General features: G+C 36.8%; 2 protein-coding genes across 2 annotated transcripts; both read left to right on the top strand.

Moving 5' to 3' along the window:
• The first annotated feature begins 167 nt into the window (after positions 1-167).
• Positions 168-2,684, top strand: gdf9 (growth differentiation factor 9). Its single transcript, XM_061725103.1, has 2 exons — positions 168-543; positions 1,747-2,684. Exons 1-2 carry the CDS (start codon positions 168-170, stop codon positions 2,682-2,684), a joined length of 1,314 nt encoding a protein of 437 aa, XP_061581087.1.
• A 2,170-nt stretch (positions 2,685-4,854) lies between these two features.
• Positions 4,855-8,477, top strand: LOC133447539 (cytochrome b-c1 complex subunit 8). The gene is made up of 3 exons (XM_061726239.1): positions 4,855-4,923; positions 6,113-6,284; positions 8,310-8,477. The coding sequence occupies exons 2-3, from the start codon at positions 6,131-6,133 to the stop codon at positions 8,402-8,404; spliced, it is 249 nt and encodes an 82-aa protein (XP_061582223.1). The 5' UTR covers positions 4,855-4,923; positions 6,113-6,130; the 3' UTR covers positions 8,405-8,477.
• Positions 8,478-11,876: the final 3,399 nt, after the last annotated feature.

Raw genomic sequence — 11,876 nt, 5'->3', positions numbered from 1 at the left:
TCAAAGGGGAGTGCTATTACAGCAACAACAACAAAAAGGAATCTGGGTGATGTGGCTGATTGGAAACACCTGTGCGCGCTGATCGGCGGCCACACGTGCGTGGTCCCGTTGACCTCCAGCTCTCAGCAGAGTCTCCCTCCAACTTTTGACTCGTTTTCTTGGTTGAAATGGAAAAACAAACGCTGAAGTCAGCCGTCACACGTCGTTTCCGCACCGTTTTGCTGCTGCTGCTGGCCACCTGCAGCCCCCGGCTGGTCGGACCGCGTCTGGCCGCCGCGGATGCGCTGCACGGTCTGGGCGACGTCACGCAGCCCTACAGCAGCATCTTCTCCCCGCTGCTCAAGGCCCTGTCGGAGTACGGAGGATCCAGGTGGAAACCGGGAAGCCTGGCGAAGAGGATGAAACCGGAGCACAGGTACATCAGATATCTCACAGACGTTTATAAGAAGTCCTCCAGAGCGCAGAGTCTGGACGGAGATGAGGTCTACAACACCATCCGACTGATCAAGCCAGAAGATGAATGTCTTGCTCAAAGCAGTAAAGGTAAGCAAGTGGTGACAGGCCAGCTGACTGGCTGACAGGCCACTATGTACACATTTGACGTTTACACACTGAAAAAAATAACTCTAAGCGCAAATATAACATTAAAATCTGTGATATTAACAATTAAAAATGAAGTTTGTTGCATGAATACATCTAGTTTTTAACTTAATCTGCATTTGTTCAAAAAAAACAAGACATTATGCAGTTTTTCCTTAACAAGCAGTATTTATGTAATCCCAGGCAATCTTTTCCTTTACACACAAACAACAAGCAATGATCTTGATGTATTTACCTTTCCTTTAACAACTTTAATCTATTGGGCAGATTGACCAACGTTTAGATGAAACATGCTTTATTTGTTTAAGTATAACACCACAGTGAAAAATATCTTGCTTGATCTACTTTAATAAAATGAAGGCAACTTTTTCACATGAGATGTTTATGTAGATGATAAAGACTAGTCTTTGTATAAACTATTACATTTTTAGTATGTACAAAATTCAATTGCAAGTAAAGTGAATTTAATTTTGATAAATAAAGTAAACTTAACACAATTAAGTTGACTGTACTTGCAAAATGTATTATTTACATACAAAAAATTAAGTAGTTTATACAAAGACTAGTCTTTCTTGATCTACATAATAATCTTGAAAAAGTTGACTTATTTTTTTTTTAAGTAGATCAAGCACAATATTTGTATCAGTGCATTGATAGTTAGTAAATTATAGTAAAAGCGATCTTAAAATGGTTAAATATAGCATTCTTTCATAGAAATAAATCATTAAGATATAAACTGAAAATGTTCAAAGCTCTTGCGCCTTATTATGCACTTTATTGGGACATTCTGACATTCAAAAAAAAAAAAACATGGACCCCAGAAGTCCTACATCAATTTCATTGGGTGTTAGTTTAAGTACATTGGTGTTTTTTTTCTATTTTAATTAAATATGATGGATGAAACAATTAAAGACTTGTCATGAAACTAATTTTGTGCTGTCAGTAAATCTTTTTTTTTTTTTGTATTTTATGAAGTTATGCAGTTGTTGAATGACATACAGTACAGTTGTTTACTGTTCATTTCAAACAGGCATAGAAATAAGAAGATTATATTTACCCTGGCTATAGTTAAAATTGAGTGTTCTTCTGTAGAACTGGCATGTGGTGATGGTGCTTTGTCTGAATTTTGTTGTCTCCATATTTCAGAGAGTTTCATGCAGGATTTGTCCTACAGCCTTCTTCAGGTGAGAAAAGAAGAGCAGCTCCTGAAGTCGGCGCTACTATACAGGCTTGACCGCAACCACTCACTGCCTGTCAACTCCGTGTGTTACCTGAATATCACTGAGAGCGAGCTGGTAAACCAGTGCCAGCTGTGTCCTGGGGTCTACCGCACGGTGAACTTCACTGCCATCACAGATGGTCGGAGCCACGGGAATTGGGTGGAGGTGGACGTCACCTCATTCCTCCAACCATTCGTAAAGGTTCAGAAGAAGGTTGTACATCTTTTCATCAATGTTTCCTGCCCAGAGGTGCAAAGAGCCAGGACAAACGACTGCAGAGACTCACCGGAGCTCACCCTGAGACCCCCTCCTCTGATTCTTTATCTCAACGACACAAGTAAGTTTGCCCACCAGCGTTTGCCACCTGATGCCAGTGCTGATCAATGGCCATCCTCTGCATCCAACATATTTAAGAGACAAGCGGCTTTCAAACCAGACCACAGAGAACATGGGAGAAGATGGAAGAGGGAATCATCAAAAAGCAAGCGAGATGATAAAAGTCTGAACAACCAGCTCCCGGAGCTTCTACCAATCTCTGAATTCCCAACAAGTCATTGTGCCTTGTATGATTTCAGAGTGCGATTCAGCCAGCTCAGCATGGATCACTGGATCGTTTTTCCACGAAAGTACAACCCCAGGTACTGCAGAGGCCTCTGCCCGAGGACCTTGGGGTTCATCTACGGTTCACCTGTTCACAGCTTGGTGCAAAACATCATCTATGAGAAGCTTGACTCTTCTGTCCCCAAACCCTCATGCGTCCCTTCCCACTACAGCCCCCTCACTGTCTTGATGTTTGAAAAAGACGGTTCTTACACCTACAAGGATTTAGCAGACATGGTTGCCACCAGGTGCACATGTCGCTAAGTCATTTCCGAAAACATTCAGTCATCGCCGGTGAACATTTTTCCATGCATCAAATTTTCCGAACAGGCTCATTGGTTTCATGAAATCCCCCATGAAATATTATCAATCGGGAGCACGTTTGTTTACTTAAATCAAAAGTATTTTATCATTGTATAGAAGTGTGGCACTTGTAACCTTTTCATGAAGACGAGGGTGCAATGCATCCTATTCAACTTACTGTTGCAATATGAAGGTGAGAAAAACAAACCTAAAGAGAAAAGCCTGTTATGAAAGTCTTTGTTGTTGTTTTTGTTGTGCTTTTGTTTTTTGTTTTTGTTTTTTAAGTGTTTTTTGTTAATTTATTTGTGTCGGTAGTCTGTCATTCTTCTTCAACCCAAATTTTAAGTAGCCCTGTTCTGGATAGAAAATCAAGAAAATCTGTCACAATCTCTTGTAAAACTTTTTACACATAATTTTACTCGTGGAGATTACAGACAGCTGTCTGGATGGCTGCTGTCTTGTAATCTCCAAGATGAAAGTTGTCATGGTGTCAGTGTGTATTTATTACTGGTGGTCATTAAGGGACTGCATACGTATGAACTGACTGCTTGAATTTGTACTGGTTGAATGTGACTACACACATATCATGTCTATTTATGAAAGTTGGATGAGTTCACTGTGTATCTGTGCTAACCTTATAAACGTGCTAAAAAGTTAAATATGTAGACCATTTCTGAAAAATTGGAAAATTAAAAAAAAAAAATCTTGCATCAAGGTGGTCTTTTGTATGATTGCGTCCATATATCCGAGTCAAATACAAAAAACAATGGAAAAACAGTAAAATTTGATTCAGTCTCAAATTCCTAAACTGCAAAATATTTCACTGTGCACCACTGAAGCATAGCTTTACTGTCTTTCATTGCTTTAAGTTTCACATTTGAAAAGGCCATGACTTCTTAGTGGGATAAGTTATTTCACGCATCTGCTTTATCTATGTATCACATGTAGTTTGGGACTGCAAATGAGGTCAGAATACTTTGTTATCCAATGACTGTAATTGTCGCACACAACATACGAGGAAATACAATACAGTTTTCAATACAGTTAAACATTTTGATTTGAAAAACATTTAAAAAAATGATTTGTCATCAATGCCTTTTTGTTTTGCAGCTAAAACTGACTCTTAACTTTTCCCCAAGTTAACCTCGCTCATCTCTTTCTTCCAGTGCTCACAACACTCTACATGTTACCAACATTTGAAAAAAACACAACCATTTATTGAGATATTTTCATTGATTTTGCAGTATTGTTATAGCGCATGTTGATACAGGGATGATGATACATTTTCTATCTATTCCATATACTCCTACATATTAACCCACTCTATATATATTTTTTTAATTTGATTTATTTTGTAAATGTAAAAAACACTTCAAGAGAAATTAAGAAAACAAAACAAAGAATTTCATACTTTAACACTTTATCTTAATTTACATGTCCAAAAAGGAGTAGGAAGAAGTGTAAACTTATTTAATCCTACCCCCATTCACTATTCATTTAACCCATATTTATAAATACTCACACACTGTACTCACACTGCTAAAAAACAGTACTATTATATACTGTAATTATACTCACACACATACCTATACATACATACATACATACATACATACACATAGTTGAATATTTCTATATATTTGTACACACATGCCCATATAAATATTTATATAAATATACTTATTTATACTATACCGTCTCTATTAACTGCATCAGCTCTGTATCTATGTATAATCTACACATATATATATATATATATGTATATATATATATATATAATCCATACATACAGCTGAGTTTGCATGTAAGTGCATTTTTAGTGCTTGTGATGGCCCAAAATGGCAGTGGAGGAGTAATGTATAACAAAATGAAGAGCAAAATAGTTAAGATTGAATGACAAGTAGGCCTACTTGTATGCATTTCAGATGTCCCAACATTTGATTTAGCCACTCGTTTAAGATTTATTGAGTCCTACTTTATTGTTGAGGTTTCTCTGAATTACACATACATTAAACTATTTTCTGTTAAAAGAAAATAAAAAACCCAATATTTGAGAACTAGTAACTACTGTCTGGAGAATATCCCTTTCACTGCCGTGTAAACTCCGGTCCACTAGGGGGCGCTCACGGCGTCAGTGCTGGATATAAGTGTCGCTCGCGACCCGGTCATCCTTCAGGATCCTCGACTGTGGGGAAAACAGGTCGGTGAGGCTCAATGTCACCAATTTAAATGCGCAATGTTCATTTAATTCGAGCTTGTCGACGAAAAGTCCGATATATGTCTCTCTTTATAGTATGACTGTATCAAGCTGCCACAGTGAAGCGCTATTCCAGGAGTTTTTTATGTGTATTTTGGCTTTAGCCTGGCGGTGCTAGTCGGTGCTAACACAGCACTACTGTGTTTAATGTTTGACACCTGCTAAATCCTCGTTTATTCTTTTAGTGTTTTATGTCTAGTGGAAATTCAACAGGGATAATATAAATATCTGGGTTTGGCTACGGTTTGTTTAACTCTAAGATTTGTAACATGAAGGACAATAAGTGTGACCTGATATTGAACAATCTAATTCTTGCGAAATTCTTCATCCACACATCTAAATGGAGGAAAATGAAACCCCTATTCTCTCTGACAATCATCTCAATGCTTTGAAAATAATGAAGAAAAAAACTGCATTGTCCATCCTTTTATATATCCAATATTTGAGGACCCCTAATGTGATATTATTTATCATTTATTTATTTTGTCTTTATTTATGTCATGGTTTATATGCCTTATGTAAACGCAAATTGTTCTAAAAACAAAAAAAAATAAGATTTGTATAAGTTGGTGGATTCAGACTTCTGACTAGCACTATTATGAAAAAGTTTACAGGACTGTCTCAGAAAATTTGAATATTGTGATTTTCTGTAATGCAATTACAAAAACCAAAATGTCATACATTCTGGGTTCATTACAAATCAACTGAAATATTTCAAGCCTTTTATTTTAATATTGCTGATCATGGTTTACAGCTTAAGAAAACTCAAATATCCTATCTCAAAAAATTAGAATATTCTGGGAATCTTAAACTGTAATCCATAATCAGCAATATTAAAATAATAAAAGGCTTGCAATATTTCAGTTGATTTGTAATGAATCCAGAATGTATGACATTTTTGTTTTTTTAATTGCATTACAGAAAATAAAGAACTATCACAATATTATAATTTTCTGAGACAGTCCTGTATATGTCCATGTAAATCAAGTTTTTCACACAAAGGGCATAATTATAACACTGAAGTCATTTGATTTCAACTGTTTGCACTGATATGAAATGTTGAAATCTTTTAATGTCTTTGTGTGATCTTCTGTATATCTATATATTCATTTATGTGTTGATGTCTCTTCAGATCAGCTCCCTGGTGAACATGGGCCGCCACTTTGGAAACTTGGCCAAGGTCAGACATGTAATCACATACAGTCTGTCCCCCTTTGAGCAGAGGGCTTTCCCCAACTACTTCTCTAAAGGAATCCCCAACGTTTGGAGGAGATTCAGGGCGTCCATCTTCAAATTTGCCCCCCGTGAGTTGTCACATTTCTATCAAGATCGATCGATAAGACACAGATATATACAGACCACTCCCTCTGTAAAGAAAAGATTAACCTGGTGGATACACATCTCAGGCTTTGCTTTTTGTTTTCTTATATACCTTCGCTACTTTCTGGTTTGAGTTAGGCTTTCTCTTAGCTAAGAACAATATACAGTTTCTACAATAGATATTATGATAATATTGATAATGGTTCTATAGAGCAGTGTCTCCGGGTCCGGGCCCCCCCTGGGGGGCGCCAGATATCTCTGGGGGGGGCGCGAAACTTTGTCTGCTTTGAAATTATGCAGTTGTAAAAATTATATTTGCGAATGAGTCATTCATAAGACATTGTTAGGAATAATTTATGAATGTCTTGAATATCTTTTGTGTTTTTTATACACTAGTGACAAACAAAGGAAATGATTTCATTCCTTTTTATTATATCATTACTCAACATTTAATCTACTCTGACAGGTTGTTAAAGGAAAAATGTTAAAAAATGTTGGTCTCATATTAAGAGACATTTTTCAGAAATATTTTTATGTCCTTTTGTGCGTATTTTATACATTGGTGACATTGGAGAAAAACAAAGTCATATGTATACAGAGTAAACCAAAGAGAAATGTATAAAAAAAAAACATAATTAATGTTCATTTTTTCAAGACTATTTTGGTGCTATTTTGGTGCTAGTACGTACGGGTCGGGGCCCTGGCTGGTCTTAGACACAAGTAGGGGGGGCTCCAAGGAAAAAAGGTTGGGAACCACTGCTATAGAGCACTGTTGCATTACTATTTGTATGTACAGTCTGTCAGGTGTTGCATCTATTTTCTAAATTCCTAGTGCTCCGATAATCTGAGTCAGAGCAGAGGCACTATATCATATTATAGCAGAATACTCTGAAATAGTGTTTGTACACATTCATCTCTTAGAAGTTTTTCTGTCCACAGCTCAGCGAATCTGTTAGTTATATTGTAACCAGCAGCTGATTTTACAGTTATAAGTTACACTTTGACCAGCAGCCACTGACTTTTACAGTTATTATATCTATGACTTCAAGTTGGAAATGAGCTGCAAGTGCTGTTGTTGTTTAGCAGCACTGTGAAACAGTATAGCCAACTTTGGGTGACCTTTTGCTGCACTACTTTTGGTAAGAAGGAAAACTTGAAAATAAGAGTTACAGCACTTTTGGGTTGAAACCTTGGAGCAAGCACAAGGAGTGTAGGTCTAGTTGAACATTACCATGCACAAATCACTCCAACTTCAACCACATAGTAGGCATTAGACTCCTACTATGAGGAGTTCAGTGTAGTTGGAGTTCCGTTGGACTAAGATGTTTACATGCATTTTTAGAAATGCGATTTCAGTTGGACTAATGTTATAATTATTTTTTCTTATTGTAAACGTACTATAATATACAGAGGGAAAATGTAGGACAGATCTATGCCATGAATGAACAAAAATTCACAAACTGGCACAGAACTACAGGGTGAATGGTGTTGTATTAGTCCCCTATAAACAGTATTTTCTATCCTTTTTAAATATAGAACTATCAGTGAAAAGTGTGTATCCTTATTTGTTGTACATGTAACAGAGAGAGGGGGAGCCTTGGAATAAACCTACGTAAAGATACATTGCTATTTTAAACCTCTGATAAGACTCATCACTTAGGGCTGGTAATTTTGCCTTAAAGTGTATAAAAAGGTTTATTTGTGAATGCACCTTCTTCTGGTCGCTAACACCTTTTTACAACTCCGTATAAGTTGATCACTGATGTTGTGCATCAGTGTTTTTATGTCTATTGACTGCTGTCAATAGATGTAATGGGAGGAAAATAGCTTTATGCATTTAATGTCAAACAATTCCAACTGTCTGTACTTGGACTACTTTATTTTATGAATTATGTTTTGAGTGAGTGTGATGTTTTTTTTTCCCATATAGATAAACTTCACACATTGGACATACAATCCAAGACTCTTTGAACTTTGGTTAATGTGTCTTGTGCTCTTCCTTTTTGCAGCTATGATCGTCATGTATTTGACATACACCTGGGGCAACGGCGTCTATGAGCAAGGCAAAAGGAAGAACCCTGCAGACTTCGAGAAGGAAGAATGAACCTCTGCTGCAACTCTGAAAATTCACCTGTATTTCCAATTCTGTAACCAATAAAGACAAAATATTTATGCCAGATTAGTTTTGACTTATTTAATGTAACGCTATCTTTTAAGCTGAATAAATGTTCTTTCAGTGTGGGGATTCAAATATATGCTGCTCTTTTTAAGTTATAATACAAATGTGAGATATGCACCAGGATATGTCCAACACAGGGAAAGACTGACAAATCATTTAAGTGAAAGAAATGTAAAGTGGTCAAAACAAGATCCTTATAGTTCTATTGTATAGTTGAGATAAAATTAATTTCTGAGTATTACTCATTCAGCTCAAATTGTATCCAGTGAAAACATTTCTAAAGCAGGCAGGCCTGTCAATCTTTTTATTAAGTAGCGATGAAACAATCATCGTACCTACAAGCATCTTATGATCATAAAAATCTGTTATTTGGTATGGAGAACAGAGGATATATATTTAAACATACATAGATGGGAAGAGAAAATATTTCATCCTGTGTAGGAAAGGGTGTAGAAAGAAAATCTGGTGTAAAAGAATTTAAAAAAAAAAATGCAATTGCAGTGCAAAGAAACAACTTTTTGGTGAAGTATTTGTTACAACAGAGCTGAAGAAGCCCCTGACTAAAGATATTTACAATTTTATTTTTATTTTTTCCAATCGCTACGGTGTGTAGTATGTGTAGCCACCAAACTAGACAGGCACAGACTGCAACGGACAATTAGGTCTGCGGAGATGATCATTGGGACTAACCTCCCATCTATCCAGGACCTGTACCTGTGCAGGACCAGGAAACGAGCAGGTAACATCTCTGCAGACCCCTCACCCAGCACACAGTGTGAACTCCTCCCCTACAGAGCACTGTACGCCTAAACCTCCAGACACACAGTCTCTTCCCCCAAGCTGTTGCTCTGATGACTCTCATCACTCATAGAGTCTCAGAGTAATCAACCAATGTGCAATAATAATAATGACCACAATCATATGCTGTAACAATGCACCTTTCAATAACCATGTCTACCTCATACCGCTGCACCTTTCACTTTACTGTACAGTGAGTGAAATAACCAGAGTCAAATTCCCTGTCTTGTTGGACCTGACTTGGCCAATAAACCTGATTCTGATTGTTGAGTTCAAAGTCAAGGTCTGTCAGGTAACAACGCCACAGGTAGGCAGAGTGGGGCAATGCGTTACCTTCCTGCTGAGGAGAGGAAAATCACCAGCTGATTAGCTGAATGAGAGGACCTGCCTTCAGTGCACCATCAGAATCCCTCTGCACTTCACTGTGGCTTCAGACAAAAGAGAAGAAGTACAGCTTGGGTCAAACTGTGAAGAAGCTACTGGTATGGATTAAAATGGCAATTGTTTTGCACTTTAAAATCATTTATGTTAAAGTTACAAGTACTTTGAACATTACGTTACTTAAAATATTTAAAATGTAGATAATACATGTTTTCTTTAAATCCATCCATCCATCCATCCATCCATCCATCCATCTTTTTTTTTTTTTAGTTTAACATTTGCAAAAAGTACAATGATTACAAATCTTCACATTATGCAATTTCAACTTGAATTATAACATATAGCCTAAAGAGTATAACCCAAATAAAAAACAAAACAAAAAGCACAACACATTATAACCAGCCAGGGGGGATGAAATTATAACAGAAAGCCAACACATTTACATACATTTATGGTTTTGATTGCTTTTGAATTAGTAGAAAACTTAATAGAGTCCAGATACTGAGTATTCACAATGAAAAGTAAAAAAAGAGGGGTTTTTGTCTAATAATTTGGATTTGTGGATGTGGAATTTTGCAAGGATAATCAACAAATGAATAATAAATGTTTCTTTTGGCTTTGTTCTAATCGTTACATGGTCAAAAACACCAAACAACACATCCTTCCAAAATAATTTGAAATCAGTTTCAATGCTTTCAGACACAAAATTACACATATCACTCCAAAAAGTTTGAACAATGGGGCACAGCCAGAATAAGTGATTCATTGTTTCCGAATTTGCAGAACAAAAAGTACATTTTGAATCGATATTTCTTTTGAATCTTTTTACAATGTGATCATTTGTAGGATAGAATTTATGAATCCATCTATCTATCTACCTGATTGTGGTTGTCGCCGGGGTGAACCTGTGCCCGTGTAGTACCTTGGGCGGCCTGCAGGGAGCGGCGGCCGCTCCGCAGTGAGCGTGTATTGTGGCAGGCCAGTGTAGTACCGCGGGCGGCTTGCAGGCGGCGCCGGTGTTGTGCCAAAAAGTGATTGCCTGCCAGAATCTGATTTCTGGCCGCGGGAGCGCGCACAGCGATAGCGCTAAAAAGTCAGATTTTCAGATTATGAAACTCAAGAATGAGATCAAGTCTAATTTAGGCATAAACAACTTTTCATTAACTGTATTTGGCCTTCAATCAATTTTTGGCAGGTGAAAATGCCTATTTTGTGTTGTAATGGTCCTTTAAAAGAGTTAAAAGTAATCCTGTGAGCTCTAGTGTTTGTATTATGAAGCTCAAGAATGAGATCAAATCATATTTAGGTAGAAACAACCTTTCATTAACTGTATTTGGCCTTCAATCAATTTTTGGCAGGTAAAAAGACCCATTTTCAGGGGAGAAATCAGATTCTGGCAGGCAATCACTTTTTGGCACGGCGGTGAGCGTGTATTGTGGCCGGCCAGTGTAATAGACATGAATTTTCCTTTTTTCTTTGTTCCTAGAATTTTAAAAGAGGTTGGTAAAAGATCATTTTATTTTAAAACTCCATCAGATTGGAATAATCTTCCCCTCTTTTTGCGTTCTCTTACCTCTTTTCATTGTTTTAAGTTGGCATTATATTCTCATCTTAAAACAAATTGCCTATGTTTTTAATTTATTTATGTATTTTTTGTCCTTTTTTCTATGTATTTATTTATTTTATTTATTTATTTTTTTATTTTCTCTCTGTTTTGTTATATTTATCGGTTATTCAATTAAGTCTTCTTTGTAACTAGACTTATGTGTGTAGGGGTTGTGTGTGGGAGGGGATGAGCAAGATGTCTGTGTTTGTTTTATGTCATGTATCTCTGTACTGTAATGTGATGTATTGTAATGCTGTATGTTTTATGGGACCCCCTTGAAAATGAGATGTTACATCCAGTACTAGAGTTGAGGGGGGATGAGGGGGGGTGGCATCCCCCCTGAAATAAAAACGGTCAAAATCATCCCCCCTGTAAAACTGCCATCCCCCCTTTCCATCCCTTATGTTATTTCATCAATGAACGTGGTTTTACTGCTATTTCAACATTTAGAGTCATCACCAGAAAAATAACACCAGAAAAATAACTTATTTGACAATTTTCACCTGTATCAAGTACATTTTCACTTAAAATAAGTAGAAAAATCTGCCACTAGGACAAGATTTATCTTATTACAAGCAAAAAAATCTTGTTCCACTGGCAGATTTTTCTACT

Source organism: Cololabis saira, chromosome 7 (genome assembly GCF_033807715.1).
Source record: "Cololabis saira isolate AMF1-May2022 chromosome 7, fColSai1.1, whole genome shotgun sequence".
Taxonomy (NCBI): Eukaryota; Metazoa; Chordata; class Actinopteri; order Beloniformes; family Belonidae; genus Cololabis; species Cololabis saira.
Note: the sequence above shows the minus strand (reverse complement) of the source record. Positions and strands in the feature narration are given on the sequence as shown.